Genomic DNA, 22,547 nt, shown 5'->3' with positions numbered 1-22,547 from the left:
TTTTTCGTTTTAATTCCAAACAAAATGTAAATCAATAGAGATCACAGGTGCACTAATGAAGAGTTCTTCAAGTGGCGTGCCTTCCTGTTGCCTTTCTGAGCCTCATAGTCACACAGAAGGAGGAAGGAAGGGAGTGATTTACACTGGTTTGCAGAATTTGATATTCCTCCAAAGGTAATTGTGCGGCTCTTGATAATTCAGCAGTTTAGATTCATCCGACATTTCTTTTTCAAGGGCTATCTCAGTTCCTCAAATAGATCTTTATTTTACCACTCACACATTCAAGGATGAAAAATGTGCCTCGCTGTCTTAAATTAAATTACCTTTAAAACCTGCAGCTTTGCTTCAAGCTCCGTTCTTTGCAGAATCATTGTTCCACTAAGAGTCTCTATCCTGTTTTAAGAAAAAAAAAAAAAAAAGAAGAGGAAGGTGGGGAGTGAGTAACATGAGTGATTCATTTAAATAAGTACCATACTACGGAGTACTACGCTTTGAGCACATACTATACTAAAAACGAAATATAAATGTTACAGTTCTCATGGCACTTCGAGTAGCTGGACCAAAGCCAAATCTTCTGATAACATTCAGAGAAAGAAAATGGGGGAAAACTCCCCTTGAGAAGGTGGCTGAAAGAAAGGATCCTAGTTAATTTGCAAACTATAGCTTATTTTATAGAAGTCACTACGTGACAATGATGGCTGCTCTCTACTAGAATCTGTTCTTGTGGGGATGGGCTGAATGACCTCACTCCTTTGGTAAATATTTATTGGGCATCTACTATGTACCAGATTCTAGAAACCATGCTGAACACAAGCGGCACAACAACAGAAACAATAGGCACTAGGGGCTTTCACAACCATGGAATTAACATGCTACTTCTTGAAAGAGGGAGAAATCCTTTCCTCCATAGGATTCTAGGAGGCTTTACCTCTGTAAATCTCCTTATAATTTTGGTACTAGAAGAAACAGAAGTACAACTACTATGAGATAATAACCTTCATATGATTCTTTCATCTCAAAACATTCAGTTTACAAACTCTAATCCTAGAATTATCGACTTACCAGTGTTCTGTTCTTCCTACACCACACACATTTCTAAAAATAAAATACTTGTTCCATTCTGAGTGATTTGATTTGTTCTGTGTGTTCAAGTTAAAGGCTTTTACTTTGACTACTAAACCATCAATCTGAATATGATTTAAAAATTTCATTTGTGAATCACACACCAATTTTTAAAGTGTTGGTTCAAGTTCCTTCTTGTAATTAAGCTGTACTTCTATAAAGATGCAAGGAATTTTTCAAGGCATGGTAAAAGCATTAAATGTGGAGATCAGTTTTCCTCTATTTCTAATAGCATCATGCCAGGGATAATCAGCTGGTAGCAAGCCAAATGCTGTCTGTTTTCTCCTTAAGGTGATCTTGACTCTGAGAAATAGTGGGAATCCATACGAATCTGTTTCATTGGGATTGAATGTCAGTTTGACCTGCTGAAGCAATAGATGTGTATGGGCAAAACTGCAACCATTGATTTGGCCATTTTCCTCAGTATTTGTACAGACTGTCTCCCATTTTCCTGGATTTCCAACAGTTACCTCCATCTACCACCCCTATTTACCTGTGGTCTACCCTCTTCACCCATGTGGAACATGCTTTCTGACTCTACGTACCAGCAGTTCCCCTCAGACTCTGCACGGTTCCTCTCCTTTGGATCCAGGGTTCTCTAGAGCAAGAGCGCCTCATCCTTTACCCTGAACTCACAGGACCTATAGAGTTGGACCCAATTCATTACCACCACCGTCTTTCAAATCTGCTCTCACAAACACCCAAAGCATCCTTTGAAGTTTTAGACCAGAATCACTGAAGAGCATCCAGCAGATTTTCTACTGGCAGCTTCCAAGGAGCAGCTGTAGCTGAAAAGGACAGATCCTGGCATCCAGAGCAGGTGGTCAAACCCCAGCCCTATCACTTACCAGTTATGTGACCTTAACTAAGCCCTCTCTAAGCTTCAGGCACTTCATCTATAAATAGGAATAAAATTAACCTCATGGGTGGCTATGAAGAATAAATGAGACAATATAGGACCCACCTCAATCAGAATAAAACTCAAACTTGTTGGCATGGCCAAAGAGATCCATGGTCTGCCCCCAGGCCAACTCTCTTGCTTCATTTCTTATTATACTCTCTCTAATCCATCAACTACCAATTATACTGTCTTTTTCTCTTTCCCTTGTACATGCCAAGCCCATTTTGAGCACTCAGAGACCTCTCTCTTTGCCTGAAGTGCTCTTACGAGGAGTTCATTTGACCATCCTTCTCTTCATTTAGATCTCAACTCAAATATCGCCTCCCCAGAAAAGACCACTTTACACATCCAAGCCAAACCAGCAGCCTTCTTGCCCAGCATGACAGGCCATTGCTGTTTTGCACTTTTCTCATAGTAGTTATCAATAACTGAAATATAAACATTACTTAAATTTCAGGCTTTTCTGAGCCATTTCCTTCCATAATTATTAACGTACTAAGAGAGTATTTATCTTGGTCTCTCCTGAGCCTATCACAGAGCTGGAAACATAGTATTTGCTCAATAAACATGATTTAAATGAATGAGCAAATTTCATCATTTAACTATCCTAATAAGATTTTATTAGGTGCTAGTATTGTTATGGTAGAAAAATCAGTCAAACATCTAATTGGGAAAGCCAGTGTTCTATCAAGAAGTTTGGGGCCGGGCACGGTGGCTCACACCTGTAATCCCAGCACTTTGGGAGGCAGAGGTGGGTGGATCACGAAGTCAGGAGATTGAGACCATCCTGGCTAACACGATGAAACCCTATCTCTACTAAAAATACAAAAAATTAGCCGGGCGTGGTGGCGGGTGCCTGTAGTTCCAGCTACTTGGGAGGCTGAGGCAGCAAAATGGTGTGAACCCAGGAGGCGGAGCTTGCAGCGAGCCGAGATCGTGCCACTGCACTCCATCCAGGGCGACAGACTGAGACTCTGTCTCAAAAAAAAAAAAAAAAAAAAAAAGAAGTTTGGAATATTTGGAACATGTGGTGTAAGTATGTGTGTTTCAGGGTGGGGATGGTTGAACAGACTATTCTTCCTTCCAAATGGAACACTAGAAGGGAAAAACAGGTGGCTTGTCACATAAGAGGAAAAACTCAGCCCTTCTGACCTTTTATTTGTTTTAGCTACAGGATTATATCAACCATGAAAAGTGGATCGGTTCTTCCCAGTTTAAAGAGAATGTGTGCCAGTTTAATTGAATTTGACATTAAAAAAATACATTTTTTAAGGCCATCCTTCCCACACAGACATTTGGGCTATTGACGTCCTCTGACTTCAGATGTTGACAGTATGTTCAAGTGTGAGGAATCTTGAGAAACAAAAGGAACTGATAATGTTTGTGCCCCACTCTAAAGCTCCGGTGCCCTGCCTCACTCCATCTTGTGATGCTGAACAAAAGGCCTATGTATTCACTCATCAGGCATTATGAGAAAACGTAACATTTGGAAGCCCCACGGGAACTAGACAGATAGTTACGTTAGCAGGTTTCCAGACGATCTGATCAGGTCGACGACTTGTTTGTGGGTAAAACCTTCTGTGCTCACACCATTGATATTTGCAAGGACATCACCTGGGAGATGCCAAGAGAAATGAGTGTTATGTTGGTTAGTTAAATAATCCCTCCTGACATGCAAATGAAACAAGCAGCTCCAAGTCTTAAAAACATAAAGGAGCCAAGAAAACTCAAAGCAACAAATACATCCTGACCTTCACTCTCAAAACATTTTATTTTCTTTCCATTTAAATGATTCCTAACATGAGCAAAAATTTAAGTTACCAGCTTGCAGGCCAGCACAGTGAGCTGGGCTGTCCTCCTGTATTTTGCATATCAAAGTGAACATTTCCGAGGAGCAGGCATTCTGATTCTGGGGCCTGTAAGACTGTAAAAATTAAGGTGATATATAGTTACTATTTAACAACCTCAACATCTATTTGCCAAAATTTAAAATGATGTCAATTATCATTAAGCAGTATAATAGGTAAGTTCAAAGGACAAAGGATTTCCACTATAAACTGAATCAAGGTATCAATTTTGCATTCTACCAGACAATCTGTAGCCAACTCCATTCATAAAGGCATCTGTCATGAGAAAGAAAGTGAAATGAGAGTGGCTCAAGATTTTATATTTTCAAACCCAAGATATCACCTGATGCTGTCACGATTACATATTTATTTTTAAAAATTGAGTTTCTCATTTCCCAATGGGATAAAACAATGATGGCCAAGTGCAATGAGAAAAATCCCTAAGTGGTTCTCCCAAGCTAAAACACTCATTATAGGAGTATGAAATTGTACACATGCAGCAAGGAGACATGCCAACAATGATTATTTTAAATCAGAGTTCTGCACATAATGACAATCTGCCCTGCGTTTATTCAAAAGTACTATAATTGACTCAATTACCTTCATTTCTGAGCACCCTCTGGTATGCCTGTCCTGAATCCTCACCGGTTCATTAGTCACCCAACTAAATTAGAAAAAGTTAAGCTTCGACTCTTGCCTCAATTAGGCACAAGTAGTTTGGTGGTGGTGGGTTTTTTTATTTTTAATTATACCAAAACACTGAATAAATGTTTGCTAGATATAGTGTCCCAATGACCTATAACAAATATAATTTTCTTTTTTTCACACATTTAAATTATGAAGTCTAGTTCCACTTAGAAGCAAAATCAGTGTTCTGAGTAGAGTACATCTTTTAAACATCTGATTCCTAAAATTAAGCTACATTAAAGTACTACTTCCTTGTGAAAAAATTGATGTCTGATGTTCATTCTTTCTTATTCAATAATCCCTGAAGCACCACAAGTCAGCCACATGCAAGCAACTTCCAGAAACTTGGGTCTGTTCACCTCTAAAGGACTTCTTTCTAATCTATAAGGCACTTAGAATCCCCATATCTTAAAGGTAGAAGGGACTTTAAAAGATCATGCACTACGTTCCCATCTATGTCAGAAACTTCATTAACAGCTTTCCTGCCAGGGGTCTTCTCAGTATAGCCTAGACCCTTCTGGAGATGAAAGACTGATCTAGTTCATGTGGTACATGAATAAAACATATAACTGACACTCCTTTGGGAAACCACTGTTCTAACAATTCTCATTAGCAGTGAGACCCTACCCTCCATTCCCAGAGATCAAAGTGAGTACAGTGCAGTGGAAACATGTTGATTTATGTAGCTGGCACCTCCATATATGTTCACATTGGGTGTAAAATATGGTAGTTAGAAATAGAAAAAAACAGAAACCCCAAAGCTACAGAAAGTATTAATCGGATACTTCTCTCTTTTACCCAGCCTTCTAGCTCCTATTAAGGGATCAGTGACACAATGATCACCTGCATTTCTTAGAGACACGAAGATCTCATTGTCCTTTCTCTTGCCTAATGACATTCATTCTAACACCTGTCATTTGTGGATCTTCTATTGGTAAGGCACATCACTAGGTACATTGCATGTATTGTTTCATTTAAAACTCCTAAAGACCCCATAAGGCATTAGAAGGATATGAATTCAGGTGTGCATGAGTCCAAAGTCTGCATTCCTATCGGGCTGCACGATTCTCATAAGCAGCATAAAACTAGCTCCCATGGAGAACCATGGGTCTCGTCTCTTCCAAAGTGTCATTCCTCTAGTAGGCCACATCCCAAACATGTACTCACACTGCATGCACAATATGGGTACATGAGGTTCTATCTGATTTTCAAAAAGTTCCCAGAAGCATGTCTCCTATTTGTTGACTGCTGCAAATCTGATGAGTACTAGAGAATAGATTATGTGTGTATTTGACAATGGAGAGCATATACCAGAGGGAGTTTACAGGAGTGTGGATTTCTGCATCACTGAGATAACACCTACCTGCTGCCATTTAGAGGTGCCATTAGTTCATGTTGATCTACAAAGGTTCAGTGGTGTTGTGGCCTGACATAGTTTTGACTCTTGCTCCATGGAGAATAAGTGTTTATGGTATGGGAGAAAAACTTAAGAAAGTAGTGACATTATTATGGCAGTGTAAGAAAAATAAAGAAAGGTGAGTAGTCATTTATCCTGTTTTCAGTAGCCACTGCTGCACATCCTTGAGGATAATTCTCCTTTAAAAAGAAACAGTGACAAAAAGCAGTGTCTCTACAACAGAAAAGGGAGTAGTTCAGGTGACTGGGGAATAAGAGGGAGTACTATGCTTCTAAAACCTAATAGATTTCACCAATTACTGTGGTGAATTACAGATTTCACCAAATTTAAAAGTACAAGAGTTAGGGAGATAGAAGTGATCCTCTTTTCAAAGTGCCTTCTCTGTCTTCATTGCAGCTAAAGTTCCATTTTGTTTCTTTACTCATAAAACATGTTTTTCTTAGCAGTTTCCTGTTCCTAATTTTAAAATACACACTGACTTTCCAATTGTGGGGCTGATATCACACCAAAGTTTTCTGAAAGCAGCAGTAAAGCTAAGATCTAAAATCTGATATAGAGTGTAAGAATATGATTATGCAAAACACATCCAAAAGACATGCAAACGTACTATGGAAAAAAAAAACAGAAATGCTTAAGCTACAACTGTTGCACTTAATTGGGTTAGACTTCATTTGACCTACCTCACCCATTTTACAAATGTGCTCATGAAAAAGCAGACAGCAAATAAGCAATGAAATTCTTAGGCAATTATGCTGAAACTTATAAAGACTTAAAAATTTCCTACAGCATGAGGCAATCTGCAAGTAGAGCCAAATGTTCTCAAGTGTTTCAAATAACAATTATAAAGCATTGTCATTAGAAAAAAAGCTACAAATTTCTCATTATGTACAATATGAACTCTTTAGTAGCAAAACGTACCAGGAGCTATCCATGAATATATGCATTCCATATACACACATGTATAGTCTTTCGAGTGTCTCTTGAATGCCAAAGCAAATACTTCAAATCTGATATACAGTATAACAATATGATAATGCAAACACATTCAAAATGCAAATATATCAAGTACACATCTGTAAAATGTATTTCACTCTCTTATCTAAGACCTAGCTGATACCAACCATTTCTGATCAGTCTGGGACTTAAGGGAAGACTGAAGCAACGAAGTACAAACTGCTGAGCATATCGCAGAGGTTTTGTTATCGTCTTCAATGTTTTCTTTCCTTAATAGTACTCAACACGCTGAAAAACTACCCCCAAACAGCCACACACTGAATAAAAGTCATAGACTCCATCATTCTCTAATCCTAACTTCATTTTTTCTTTGCACATAACATGACACTACCAATGCCACTTTCTTCCTTGGAAGTCTAGAAAATGTGAAAACTGCCCACCTGAATTTCAAATCCAAATGTTTCATTATCCTGCTTCTCCACAGTAACAAGCTTTCTGTAATAAAAATGTTTAAAAAAGAAACTGCATGAAAATTAAAGTATCGCATTTGGCACAGATTTATCATTAAAAATAACTGTCACAATTAAAAATAACTGACATTTATGTAAATTGTAGTATGTAAGATTCTGTGTGTGTGTCTGTGTGTGTGCATCTGTGTGTGTGCGTGAGAGAGAGAGAGAAAGGGAGAGAGAGAAAAAAACAGTCTGGAGAGCTGTGTTCCTAAATATTTTGGGAGAGACAAAAAATAATTCAATCTCTTTACCTTTGAGACCAGGAAAAGTCACTTAAAGAACTTGATCTGGTCAAAGCAAGCTGAAAAACACAAAAAGCATATAGTTATCCCAGGGTCTTCAACATACACTGTAAAATGTTCTAAATCTCTCTCTCTCTCTCTCTCTTTCTCTCTCTCTCTCTCTCTCACACACACACACACACACACACACAACCTGTTCTTTACCACCTTCTTTGGCCCAGCTCCTGGGAAATTGTTGAGTAAAGGCAGACATTTCCATTCTCTACATTCTCTAGTGATAGCAGAGGAGAGTAGGGAGACAGGATTCTAGGCATTCCAATTAAAAGATTGAAAGAGGTTTAGATAGTAATACAATGTGGCAAAAGAGTTAATATAATGTGGCAAAACTCCAAGGCTTCCAAAGAGAACTTCCTCTCTGGTCTGTATTTAAAACAGCCTCTGAAAGATTAACCATAGCAATTTGTAATCACACTGAAATCCAAAGAAAAATAGCATACGTAGAATGGGATATGAAACCCAAATACTTTATAGTTTTTGGAGATGATGATGAAATGACTGTGTTTACTATAATAATTCAATACGTTACTGTTTTTAGTAGGATAAAATAATCTCTAACCAACCAACTCACACACACAATTCAGGTAAAACCAGGAACTCAAAACCTCATTTCTGCTTATGATTTATTTTTGTAATAGTTTTGGAAGACTAACATGAAATTTCCAGCCAAGAAAGGAAAGAAACCTCAGAATAGTATCAATGGTATAAAAAATATCACCTTCATTCCTCTGCACTTTCGGAAAAGATCATATAAACATAAGCTTTCGGGACACATTCTAGCACTGTAAACAGAAGCAGCATCAACAAAAGGTGACAACTTATTTTTTAGGAAAATCGCAGCAGGTTTTTGGGTTTTTTTGGTTGGTTTGTTTCTTTGTTCAGGAAATGTTTATTAGCCCTATTCTCAAGTGTTGGTTCAAGGGCCCAAAACATACGCTACTAGCTAACCCATGGTTTTTAATTGTCGACCTGAAATGGTTGTCATATATAAATGAACACATAAAACATCAAGAAATCAATGCATAGTCAGTCCAGACAAAGCAAAATAAAATAAGTAAAGGACGAAAACTAGAAGGGGGAAAATATGTAGGAGATATTAATGCTTATGTGACAAGTTACACAAATGAAATGCTTATTAAGACATTCATTAGGAGTGAAGCCTACACCACTGTAGGAAATTTGAATTACCAGGTACCAAATGCCAGCATTTTCACAAATTTCCTGGAATGGACCAGTGTTAAGAATTCAGCCACCAGTCCATAAACTTAATGTAATGGAGAGGTGGTCTCTTCTTACCAATTTGCTGTAAATTAATTATATTTTCCTCTTTTGTTAGTTCTGGGCTTCAACTCACTTATATCGCAATGGAGACTGAAATAAATTGCTCAGACCCAAAAAGATTCTCTAGTCTTGCTAAAAAGTATCTCTTTTCAATTTGTAAGCACTAACTGTGGAATGCCTACAAGGATTCGTATGGTTTGTTGTAACCTGATTTTGTACCTCATATGTACCGTTACCAAGGATAGGGACTATTCATCTATGTTAGTGGGCCTCCTTGCAGAAGAGAGCCACAAACTTGATATTTCCAAGCATTCTCAGTCTCTCCCTTATATTGTACTCATATTTTCTTAATCTATTTTTATCATCTTCAGCTGCTTGTTTTCTGCCCTTAATTCAAATTATATAATGATAACTAGGGCTTTTTTATTCTTTTTATAAAAGTTTCTTATACCTCCATAAATAAGGGCTTATATTTTTAAAGTATTACTCTTGCTATCAGTATTCATCATATTATTCATATATCCATATAGAGAGAGCTATATATATATGTATACATATATGTATATATTTATATGAAATGCATACTGGATCAAATACTTCACATCTGTACATAATCATCTGTGTGATTTGGACCTCTTGGGGAATGTTATTTGTTTTACTTTCTGCCCCAATGCCCAGCACAGGGCCTGGAATAGAATGGAAACTTAAAAATAGAGAAATAGATAAAAATAAATAAACTACTAAACGAAAATGGAAGCAACTGAGGTGGTTGAAGAGCCAAGTTAAATATTCAAGTTCAGGAGAAATATGTAAAGATAGTCTTCAACATTGTCCTTTATTAAATTCAATATCATAGGAAAAACTCAAGGATAATCACTAAAATACATAAAGTAAAATTTAAAAATCTTAAATATGTAGCAAGATTTAAAAATGAAAGAAAACAGACAACTGTATATCCATATGCAGAAGAAAGAAACTAGACCATACCTCTCACTCTATACAGAAATCAACTGAAAATAAGTAAATGGATCAAAACCTTCATGTAAAACCTGAGACAATAAAACTACTGGAATAAAACATAGGGGAAATGCTTCAGCATATTGGATTGGGAAAAAATTTTATGAATAAGACCTTCAAAAAACAGGCAACAAAAGCAAAAATAAACTAATGGGGTTATATTAAACTAAAAAGATTCTGCACAGCAAACAATCAACAGAGTGAAAAGACTACCTGTGGAATGGAAGGAAATATTTGCAAACTTCTCATTTATATATCCAGAATATATAATGAACTAAAATACCTCAACAGAAAAAAAAATTTAAAAATGGGCAAATGATCTGAACAGACATTCCTCAAAGGAAGCCATACAAGACTGGGCGTGGTGGCTCACGCCTGTAATCCCAGCACTTTGGGCAGCTGAGGAGGGTGGATCAACTGAGGTCAGGAGTTCAAGACCAACCTGGCCAACATGGTGAAACCCCATCTCTACAAAAATATAAAAATTAGCCAGGCATGATGGCAGGTGCCTCTAATCCCAGATACTCAGGAAGCTGAGTTGGAAGAATCACTTCAACCCGGGTGGCGGAGATTGCAGTGAGCCGAGATCATGCCATTGCACTCCAGCCTGGTGACACAGTGAGATTCCATCTCAAAAAAAAAAAAAAAAAGAAAGAAGAAAGAAATAAAGAAAAAGAAGACATACAAATGGCTAACAAATACATGAAAAAATGCTCAATATCACTCATCATTGGGGTAATGGAAATTAAAACCACAATGAGGTATCATCTCACACCAGTTAGGATAGCTATTATCAAAATGACAATAAATAATAAATGCTAGTGAGGATAAGGAGAAAAGGGAACTCTCATACACTGTTAGTGGGAATGTAAATTAGTACAGCCACTATGGAGAACAGTATGGAGGTCCCTCAAACAACCACAAATAGAACTACCATATGATCCCGCAATCCCACTACTGGGAATTCATCCAAAGGAAAGGAAATCATTATATTGAAGAGACATCTGCACTCCCATGTTTATTACAGCACTATTCACAATAGCCAAGAGATGGCATCAGCCTAGGTGTCCAACAACAGATGAATGGATAAAGAAAATGTGGTATATATACACCATGGAATACAATTCAGCCATAAAAAAGAATGAAATCCTGTCATTCACAGCAACATGGATTGAACTGGAAGACATTATGTTAAGTGAGATAAGCCAGGAATAGAAAGTTAAACACCACATGTTCTCACTCATATGTGGAAGCTAAAAAAGTTGATCTCATAGAAGTAAAAAGTAGAACAGAGGATACTAGAGGCTGGGAAGGGTTGGGGGAAGAAATGGATAGGGACACATTTGTTAAAGGATACAAAATTACAGCCAGATAGGAAGAATAAGTTCCAGTGCTCTATACTGTAGGCTAACTATAGTTAACAATAGTATACCATGTACTAGTTTCAAATAGTTAGAAGGAGGATATTCAACAGTCCCAAAACGAAGAAATGATCATTGTGTGAGGGAGATTATGGATACGCTAATTACTCTGATCTGATCACTGTACATTCTATGTATCAAAACATCACTATGTATACCATGACTATGTATGATTATATATCAGCTAAATAAATACAAATTTTAAAAATCAAAAAATTTTAAATGAAAGAAAACAGACAAGAACAAAAAAAAAATTCAATCCAAAACAAGAAATGTTGAAAAAGTACTAACAGAAAACAAAGATAGTAGTGCCTTAGTACATAGCTGCTAAGTGGATGAACGGTGGCAAGAATGAATACATTATTAGTAAAATTTGGAGCCTTGTCAATTTTAAATACCCTTTTAGTATGTCAGAAATCAATGCATCTATTAGGAACTTCAAGATTTCATCCAATCTGTCTTTTGAATCAAAAGTCATTCTGGATAGATTCAAATGTAAAATCTTTTCAACCACAGGACAGACCTGAAGCCTCTATAGATATTTCCCCCACCACTCTACCTCTAACCTTTCTATCTAGCTAATTGACTAGTTAAAGATGAAAATATTTGTCTAGCACAACATGAGAAGCATAGCAGATTTTCAATTCCTGTGGACTAACTGACTTGGGTTATCAGCAACACCAAAAGTCAGATAAATCAAATTACAAATTAGTTTCCATTCTGTATTAGCTAAGAGGCTGTTTCAAGCACCTAACACTTAAACAAAAAACAATTTAAATAAATTAAGCACCGCCAAATTCTCTGACACGTGCCACGTCTTGACACAAAGCCTACTTGTTTTTGATCTGGGCTGTCAGACTCAGGCGATGTGGAAAGGAATGTTCCCAGGGTTCGACCTAGCTCACACACCAAACTACCTGCCTAAAGTGAAATGAAGTGTGTCTAAGGTCTCACCAAGGGTTTTGCACTTTGAGAGAGAAAAAAAAGTCTTTCCTGCACCCCTTTCCCTAGGGCGGGCAGCCTTATTCAAGGATCTGACCAGTGGGTCTATGTTCCCCAGACAGCCCTCCCAGCCAGAGACTTTTCGAAGGGTTGTAGTGATGGCACCAAAAATCATGAATGAGGAACTGGTGTGCAATTCACAGCATATGCTGGCAACAGCTGTCTTTTATTACACATTATCTAATATGAGAAATCTAGGTTTAGCAATTTGGCAGGCTTGCAAACTACACATTCAATTATGACTGCTGAATAGACAAAGCTTAACTCCTTGCTAGCCATAATACACTGATACCTAGGGTTGGGCTTACGATCACTCTTCTGTTTTTAGTCAGATGACTTAAAAGATCAGGCATTAATATTCAAAATTTAATTTCTTCTGCTCTGCAGTGATTCCACACATTCCTCTTCAGTGGGAAACCAAGACCAAATACTTCAGCTGTCAATTTCTGAAAGATAGGAGTAATTGGTAGCTCAGCGAGATAGCCAGCCCTCCTTAGAGAAGCTCAAAGTTCAACACTGTAGCCACTTCTGGGGGAGTTACAGAGGTTACTTCCTCCTGGTCCCCACTCTGCATACTCATCTCCTGAAAGTGTTGGGGAGGGTGCTGGGGCCAGGTTACTGATTCAAGAGTGAGGTTTTTTGTCACTGTTATTTGTTTCAAAGGCCCCAAAATTACGTGCTCTGCTCCCTTTCCAGTCCCCTGCCTCACTCCCCAATTCTTCCATGCAACTCCCACCCCCTTTTAAGTAAGGAGCATTAGGATATCAACGCTCCACAGACTATTCAAAGATACAACAAAATAATGGAGCTGAACTTAATTTCCTAACATTAAGTGCCCAGAGAAACCGAAATACAATACTGCCATTTCCAAGTAAGTTCTGATTGTAGGCTCACAGACTCTTCAAGAAAAATTATTGGATTTTGACCATGCATGCCACAATATGGATTAAAGAATAAGTTTCAAACTCTTTTGTAGTGAAATTAGCACAGTTTTCTACCTAAAATTGTCATGAGGTGATTAAAATCCTTTGGTGTAGTTCAGGACAATTGGGAGTTACGTACGGCACCTGATGGGTGTGCTGCGGGACACACGGTGAAAGCTGCTGCAGGGCAGAGCCCAGCCCAGCAGTGTACACATCCCAGAGCAGAGCACACATTCCCTATCTGAACTTGTAGATGAAATCAGCCTGCCAGAAGTTGCCTATTTAGCAATAATGTGATAACTAAAAGAAAATTAGGAAAAGAGAGTCAGTCTGTGGTACCACTGAAGTTTGTGGACTTGTTTGTCAGGTCCCTGGTTCTCACTATAGCATTCTGCAAAAACTGCTTTCCAAAAGCAACGTACTACAGTTATGAGAGTGGGTCACTCTTTGTCAATGATGGCAAAGACAATCACTACTTCTTTGGCATCATTGATAGAGACTGTCCTTAATTCCTCCTGTCCCCTTCCTACCGAGCTTTCCATTGCAAAGATATTTTTTTCTTTTGCCCTAAAACTATGTTCACAAGTAGAAGCCATACTGGAGTGTCTGACACTTCCCATCAGTACAGGTAGTGAGATAATATGCACACAGAGAAATCTATTTTTAAATAATTCTGAATGTAAACACCCAATTGATTCTGAAGACTAATTTGAAACTACAAGCTAACCAGATATAGCTTTGCAGAAACCAAAGCCAACAACAAGAAGTATGAGCTGTTGACGTCAGCCCTGAAAGTGTCGAAAATAACAGTAGGCAGAGAAACACCTGCTCATGTGATTGCCTCACAAGGATCTTGTTGCCTGCAATTTAGTCAGTGCCAAATGGGTGATTATTCTCTAAAAACCAGTTAAAGGAAATGAACATCCATTTGGAAGATTGTGAAATGTTGGGATAAACTTGCATCAAGTCTCATTGATGATAATTGTACGGAATCAGAACTATCATGTACAAGAAGTTTTGTTTTGCTATTTTCTAAAGCAATTCTCACAACAGTAAGAAAAACTGTTTGAATATGGAAAGTCTACCACATGAAAGAATTTGAGAGAAGGGGAATGAGAAGACCTAGAAAAGATGAGAATATCTGCATAAATTAATTAGTATGGGGATGTGTGTGTGCCTGTGTGCATATGTGTACATGTACATATGCACATACACAAACACACACACGTGTATTTCATATGCCAAAATTCCTCTCTTTATCCTCCTCTGATAATCAGCCTCTCCTACTGATTGCCTTCTTTCAGTTCACACTATCTTCACTCTGGCTCAAAACCAGATGTGACTCCTTCATCTTCAGTCCCTTTCATATTAAAGCCTTTCAGTCACCTTTCTGTTCCCCCATTTCCTTTTTCTCCAACTACTGCAAAAGTTCCTCCCTCACTACTAGTCTCTACTCACTAATCCACTACATTTCTACAATAAGGTTCCTGAAATCCTCTACTTCTCAAACACATTCAGTGGCCCTCATGCCGGCTTTTTCAGGGGAAGTTGTCCAAGTGTTCTGTAAAGCAGCCCAGCGCTGAGATCTCCTCTCACCTCCTACACACTAACCAGGTTCTCCTGACACACTCAATATTGTGTTGTTACACAAAAAAGTCCTCCAGGCACCAGGATCTATGCCTCAGCTTCAATTTCTCCCTTGCTCTGGAATACCCTTCAATATCTGGAATAGCCTTCAATATCTCGAATATCTATTTCCAAGGCTATGTTTAAAGATGTTTCACTTGGATGAGAGTATTCATGTTGTTTTACTTTGCAGAAAACCCATTATTTCTGCTTACTGAATTGTAAACAGTATATGGATAGGAAACATTCCCTTCTCGTCTTTTTACCTCTCCTACACTTAGCACAATGTCTGTCTCCTTGTAGGTGCTCGGAAACCATCTGTTGCATTGAATTGCATGGGCTAGAGAGTAGATCAAATGAGTAAGGTTGCAGGTATGGAGGACATAGAGAGTGGAAAGTTCCCACCCTGATTGAAAAAGTACCCACAGTCTCCAGAAAAAAAAAAAATCATCGCCTAATCAAGTGAACCTTAGTGTGATAGCTTCGTGGCAAATATAAAGAAAATCTGACTGCTTTATATCTGAAAACTGAAAAAAGATGTCGACATTTCTCATGTTGCTTTATCTTCAGACAGGTTGTAGATTGATAAAATGTTCATCATTACATTAAACTTTGTATCATAAAAGCACTTTAGATTGAGAATGATCGATAACCCAAATCATGGAAAATTATGCCCTTATCTTCACTGTGAAAAATACCAAGGAATCAGCTCTATACATCACTGAAAAAAGATCATGTCTCTCCCACTATGCCATACCTCTCTAATCCTGAATTTAGAAGGCTTAAGAGAAGCACATGATTGTACATGCAAGACTTAAGCACAAAAATTCTTGCTTTATGGCAATTCTAAATATTTTCTGTAGAAATGCTACATCGAAATTCAAATATGTACCTGGGGATTTAGAGCAAGTTGTTTAAAAAAAATCCTGAAGAGGTATTATGGTTAAAAAAAATTTTTTTTACATGTTAGAAATTGAAGAATGAAAAAATCAAAATAAATTCAGTTAGACATAGATTTTTCCAAATGAGTTTTCATCCCTAGAGACAAACTTTGCAATAAAAATATTAAAATGGCATAATCTAGCATTTAATAAGCACACACTGAATGCCAGTCACTGTTAGGCACTGCACAGTTCCTTATTTAACCAACATAAGAACCCAATAAGGGTGGTTCTATTATTAACTCCATTTTAGAAAAAATGAAACTGAAGCTTAGAGAGGCAAGTGGCTTGCTCAAGATCCCACAGATACTAAGTGGTGAGCTGATATTCTATCTGGCTCTCATCTATCAAAAAAAAAAAAATCTTACTTTCCAATAGCCCGAGGTATGTGCCAGCACCCTAGAGCTGAAGATAATTAGTCAACAAAATTTGTCCTCAGAAAAGGTACTTCTTATTTGATTATGAACTGAAATGACCATCAAGGGCTGCAAGTAAGGATGGAAGGGAAAAAATCAATGGAGACACAATGGGGAAAAGATAATTAATTCTCATACTGGTTGTATCTATATAAACCATCTTCAAGCTTTTTATGCTTAATGATGTTTATTTTACCTGAGCACTTCTTCAAATAAGAAAAACAATCTTAATTTTTGCCCTGAAAAAAAAAGTTTGATTGTGGTCTCAAATCTTTGGACTGGTTCACCTAGCTCCCTGAGCATCTCACCTCCTTCGCCCATAATAATCAGCCAGTAATTCCAAAGCCTCTAAAATACCACTATTAGTATGAAGTCAGACAAACATATCACTCTGCCCTCAAGAGAATGTGAACACTCTAAAGGGTACAAAACAGCAATCATACCTGCTTTCGTCCCCGAGGCAGAGTAGCCACCGTGTCTGCCAGCATTTGAATCCTTCTATTATCGTCCATCGTAAGGCTGCCTGTGAGTGTGGAGTAAGAGCTATACGCTGGCCCAGCGCAGAAGTCCGCCAAATTGCCATTGCTGCTGTGTTGCAGGAGCCTTTGTAAAGACATTGTGAATAAAGATCACTCCAGCTAGCACATGGTTGAGTGGCCTTGCAGGATGGGGGAAGCTAAAAGTACAACTCTGACAAGTAATCAAAAGTAGCAAAGCAGAAAGAGCCCATGTGACCTCTGTGGTTTGAGGAACTTGTTACACAAACCCTATCTTGCAATTCACTCCCATTTCTCAAAGCTTTTTTTCTTTAAGCTCCAGAGAGAACCTGGAGCTAATTTTTACAATTTAAAGAAAAATCAGCTTATTTTTTCACCTCAAACAGCCGGAACTCTTATGCTTTTATGTTCTGTGGCAAGTTGTACTCACACCGCCATTTGCCATTTTTTTCTTTAGAGAAGAAAGAAAAATGTCCCCAAGTGCTACCATTTGTTTCCCATCCATTCTCTTACTTAACATTAGCAATGCAGTGCAGAAGTCAGCACATGAGGACATTCAGTTCTTGTGAATATAGGCAAGAATTACAGGTGCTGGTCATAATGTTCTCTCTCGAAGTCCTTGTAATACTGTACTTTCCCTGAAGTATGCCCTAGATCATTAATGTTCATCAAAAAGACATTATATCTGCCACTGGGGTTGTGACCATTCAGCATTCTTCTGGTTGTCCTTTTACTACTTTGTCCTTACTAAAATTACCCATGATCTTTACAAAGTACAATGGGAAGGGAAAGCCAGCACATTTAGGGCACAATATTGCCATTTCTTAGATCAGACTTTGCGGCAGCATCAGCGGTGGTCCCGGGGAGGAAAGGAGTGGGCAGAAGGTAACAGGCAAACCAAGGTGGCACCAAGAACGTTGCCTGTTGGTCCCCGCATGTGCATATGGGTCAAGGGCACCATCACCAAGTACTCAAGATCACAGATGCTTTTTTTTTTCCTTTGGCTGAGGTTGGGGGGCAGGTAGTTTTGAGAGAACTGGTTTCAGTGGAGGAGTAGGGGAGGCAAGTAAAAAGAAGAATCGAAACAAAAGTCAAAAAGAGAAGTTTTATATGGCACGAAAAGTCAAACGTGCTTTTTAAAATCTCTGAAGATCAATACTAGCATTTAAAAGAGTTAGCAAATCTGAACTACAATGGAATGTGTGTGTACTGGCAGTGAAGATGAATTCAACTCAAGTAGAAATTGCCAAATATAAATAGTAAAACCTGAATTAACAGTGCTTCAAAAGTTGAAGCCAATTATAGATTTTAAAAACTCTATCACAGCATGACTCATTATACTGGAATTGAATTTTGACATGGACAAAGTGATATCACAAAAAAACATATAACGGTCTAAATCGGGAATTAAAAACACATATGTTTTCAGAAGCCAGGTGAGTAACATAAATATGTAAGGCAAAAGGGAGTGGTAAATACTTGGCAACTAAAGAATACGTCGATTATAAAGATATTCACGTAAAATCTATATTTATAGATATGTACAGATATGTATACAGGTATATGTCGGGTGTGTGTGTGTGTGTGTGTGTGTGTGTGTGTGTGTGTTAGGAAGACAGAGAGAGAGATTGATTTTAAAAACATTTTCAGGCTAAGAGGCACATAAATTAAATCAACACTATTAATGGATGACAGCAGTCCACTGTACCCTAGGAATTTGATAAAGTTAGGTAAATATTTTTAATATTTATTCTTAATATTTTAAAATGCCAAATGGAAATTATACACTTGCTTAATATAAGGCCACCCACTCAGGCCAACTGACTCACTCATTTTTATAAATGACTACTAAAATTGTACCAATTCATTGTTATACTGACCTTAAGCTGATGTAAATCATAGATCATCATTCAATTAAGAAAATGGAAAATAATTTACTTATTACTTAACTCATGAAATGTGTTAACAAGTAAAATTTTTCAAATAATGGGATCCCTGGATGTGGCACATATACACCATGGAATACTATGCAGCCATAAAAAATGATGAGTTCGCGTCCTTTGTAGGGACATGGATGAAACTGGAAAACATCATTCTCAGTAAACTATCGCAAGGACAAAAAACTAAACACCGCATGTTCTCACTCATAGGTGGGAATTGAACAATGAGAACTCATGGACACAGGAAGGGGAACATCACATTCCGGGGACTGTTGTGGGGTGGGGGGAGGGGGGAGGGACAGCATTAGGAGATATACCTAATGCTAAATGACGAGTTAATGGGTGCAGGAAATCAACATGGCACATGGATACATATGTAACAAACCTGCACATTGTGCACATGTACCCTAAAACCTAAAGTATAATAATAAAAAAAAAAAAATACGTCCCATCTGCCATATGCTCTAAAAGCTAATATTTGTTCTGTGGGGCAAAGCTCTTATTTGGAATATTTTGTTCATAAATATGCAAATACCCTTGGAAGGAATTAATCTTTAGTACAAATGAGATGAACACTGAGGGCCTACAACATGGAGATTTGGTACAGTCAGGTGAGAGGAATATACCTAAAGCACGGAACAGAGAAAGAAAGGTGGAAAGGTTTGCAAGACAAACTGAGCCAACCTTACAATCATCCATGAAAATCTTAGGCAGCTGTAAGAGGGTTGACAACAGGGTTCCAGTGTCACACTACTTAGATTCAAATCCTAGCTCTGCTGCTTTAAAGGCTATGGACTGAGTTGTGTCCCCCAAAAATTCATACATTAAAGCCCTGAGCTTCAATGTGTCTGTATTTAGAGACAGGGCCTATAAGGAGGTTAATGAATCATTTAAGGTTAAATGAAGTCATAAGGGTAAGGCTCAGATCTGATAAGATTAGTGCCCTCACAGGAAGAGGTGGCAGAGGGCTCTCTCTCCACCATATGAGGACACAGCAAGAAGGCAGCCTCCTGCAAGCCAGGAAGAGAGCCCTCACCAGGAATTGAACCTGCCAGCACCTCAATCTTGAACTTCCCAGCACCTAAAACTGTGAGAAAATAAATTTCTATTGTTTAAAGCCACCCAGTCTATGGTATTTGTTATGCTATGGCATTGGTTATGGTGGCTTGAACTGACTAATACACTCTCTAAACCTTAGTGTTCACATATCTAAAACAAAAATTTGCAGGAAAAAATAGACAGAATAGCCCATGAATAGCACATGGTATAAAGTAAGCTATATATACTGAATTTTGTTTTAAGTAACAAGACTTCAAAAGAAAAGCTAAAAAAGGAAATAACATGAATTCTATATGAATAGCCCCATTCATTACCAAGTGCCTCTATGTGCAGCAAGGATGCCCTTGCTCACCCTGGAGAAGTCTAAAGGCTACACAATACATGTGAATTCCTTACCATCGAATATCAAGATGTGTTTGAAAACCATCATCAGAGCCAGTGTCTGAAATTTCTGGATTATTGTAAGACACAGAAGAAGAGTAACTGGTTGCTTAAAAAATGAGACTTCCTCTATGCCTTTCTGATCTTAAGATAGTTGTTGAGTTTTTTGTTTGTTTTATTTTTGCCATTTGCCTTTATTTGCACAAGAAGATTTTATCTGGCTTCCTGGAACATCATAGGATTGTGTTTTGTTGTGGTTTGGTTTGCTAATTTGTTTTATTTTGGCCTTTTGCCTTCATTTGGAAGGGAAGTTTTTATCTGGGTCTCTGGAATGATGTAGGAGATGTGTTAAAGTCACATAGACAATATTTGAATACTGTGCTTTTGAATTTATATAAAGTAAATTTAATTTAGTAAAGTTACTCTCATATATGAGGATCCACTAACTGTGAAAATGCTCTGTCCTATGTATCACCTTATTTGAGTGATGGAGCTGGGTAGACAGATGTCCTCATCCAACTCAGTGTGGATCATTGGAATTATGAACACTACTCCCCAGACAGTAATAGCCTTCTTCAGAAAAGGATAAACTAAAAATCTGTAACTAGGAAAAGCCCTGAAAAATAGGCAGCTCAGGAAAGGAAAATAACAGAAACAAAGGTCATAAAGACCCTATATTAGAAATCCTAGTGTGATATAAGCCAAATATTGGCTTAGAGTTGTGACATTCATATTTAAAACAGCACAAAGAAAAACTTTAAACCTAATATAAATAATAGCTAGCAATACATCAAATCTATTATGTTTTTAATGCAAGTGCAAGGAAACAATTTTCTGATTTATTCAAGTTTAATTCAATCAAATCATGAAGCTAGGGGTAGATTGCAATACCATTCAAGGGATTAAACCACTAAATTCAATTGGGTCTTTAAATAGATTATCTAGATCAGTGTTTCATGAAATAACTCAGTAAGATAATTTCAACATTCTTTTAGATGTAAAAGTAGACACATTCGTTTGGTGCACTTATCACGTACAAACATCATTAACTACATTTTTAGATATTCCATTTGCTACTTTATCTATGTCAGGTTTAGAGGGAGTACTTTGAGCATGTTGGGCATATGGCAGAGATGGCTCCATGTTGAAGGGTCCATGCTGAAGGTACACAGTAGTATTGGGGCCACTTGGAAGCAGTCAGGATGTATGTGCATAGGTTTTAAAAGGCAGCTTCTCCTGTGGACTTATCCATATATCTATACAAAATGCTCTGTGAATGCGGGTTGTTTGAGTCTTAAGAGGTAGTCTGTGCAATGATTTTAAAACTGTACTCATGAAAATGTAAGGAGATCCTTTGAATGTCCTGGGAAATAAGGGAAGAAGAAGAAAAATAAAAAGGCATGAGAGGGGGATTCTGAGACTTTCAGCCCTGACATCAACCACTGTAGTTGTAATTGCTTTGCTTTATATTGTGTTCCCATTCATACCACATGATTTAATCGGGTTAAAAAATAAAACTGAATGAAAATACAGGCTTATAGAAAACAGAAAAGACTCTTCACATACAGTGTGAAGAACAGTAGACTACTGAATCCCTCTGTTAAAAAAAAAAAGTGTCAGCCCTCTAATGAGTTCCCCAATTTCTACTGACTGTCACCTTTTTGGAGAGATAAAGCCCTAACAGTAAAAATCCCTTTAAAAAGAAACACAAAAGTAACCAGGATAACCAACAGTTAAAGGAACCCTAATTCTGGATTTGTTTAAAATTCATTCAAAACAATCTTTTGTTCATTAACCTATTAAGACAAAGGTAGAGAGGGTTTAACTCAACTGGAATGAACAACATTTTTGTACTAAGGGAATTGTTCTATAATATGAAGATGCCTTTCCAAGAAAGATTAAAGCTTTAAGACAAATATATAATTGGTTGACCACTTATTACCAGGAATATTTTCCTTCTTTGAGGACTATTGTATTTTTTAAAAAGTAGCTATTTTTATTTTAAAGTTACTTGATTAATAAAACATTTAAGAATATGTCCAATCAAGTATAAACATCGAGATCAAGATATAGAGGCATATAGAGATCTACCTGTCTATATAGAGAGATGGATAGATGATTTTCATTTAGTTTTATTTTTAACCTGATGCATAAATGTCTTTATCTTGCTGCCATAACAATCATGAAATAAATGAATTATATTAGCCGCACCCAATAGAAATTGGCTTCAGTGAAGAGGGCTGTTTCTATTTGAATATAGGAATAATTTATTTTATTTTATTTATTTATTTATTTATTTGAGAC

General features: G+C 37.4%; 1 protein-coding gene across 3 annotated transcripts in view; it reads right to left on the bottom strand.

The window, feature by feature from the left end:
• CYTIP (cytohesin 1 interacting protein) overlaps positions 1-22,547 on the bottom strand; it is a 76,824-nt gene that overhangs the window by 12,057 nt on the left and 42,220 nt on the right. For 2 of the 3 annotated variants that reach the window (XM_030796816.1, XM_030796817.1), the window contains 5 exons: positions 7,692-7,741; positions 7,369-7,423; positions 3,845-3,947; positions 3,544-3,637; positions 324-393 (listed from right to left, as the gene is read on the bottom strand). In XM_030796816.1, coding sequence (XP_030652676.1) covers positions 324-393; positions 3,544-3,637; positions 3,845-3,947; positions 7,369-7,423; positions 7,692-7,741 — 372 coding nt within the window. Of the gene's footprint in view, positions 1-323; positions 394-3,543; positions 3,638-3,844; positions 3,948-7,368; positions 7,424-7,691; positions 7,742-16,809; positions 16,990-22,547 lie in introns of those variants that run through there. The other variant, XM_003266133.4, reaches the window with a different exon arrangement.

Source organism: Nomascus leucogenys, chromosome 17 (assembly GCF_006542625.1).
Source record: "Nomascus leucogenys isolate Asia chromosome 17, Asia_NLE_v1, whole genome shotgun sequence".
Classification (NCBI taxonomy): Eukaryota; Metazoa; Chordata; class Mammalia; order Primates; family Hylobatidae; genus Nomascus; species Nomascus leucogenys.
This window is presented reverse-complemented; position numbering and strand designations above follow the sequence as displayed.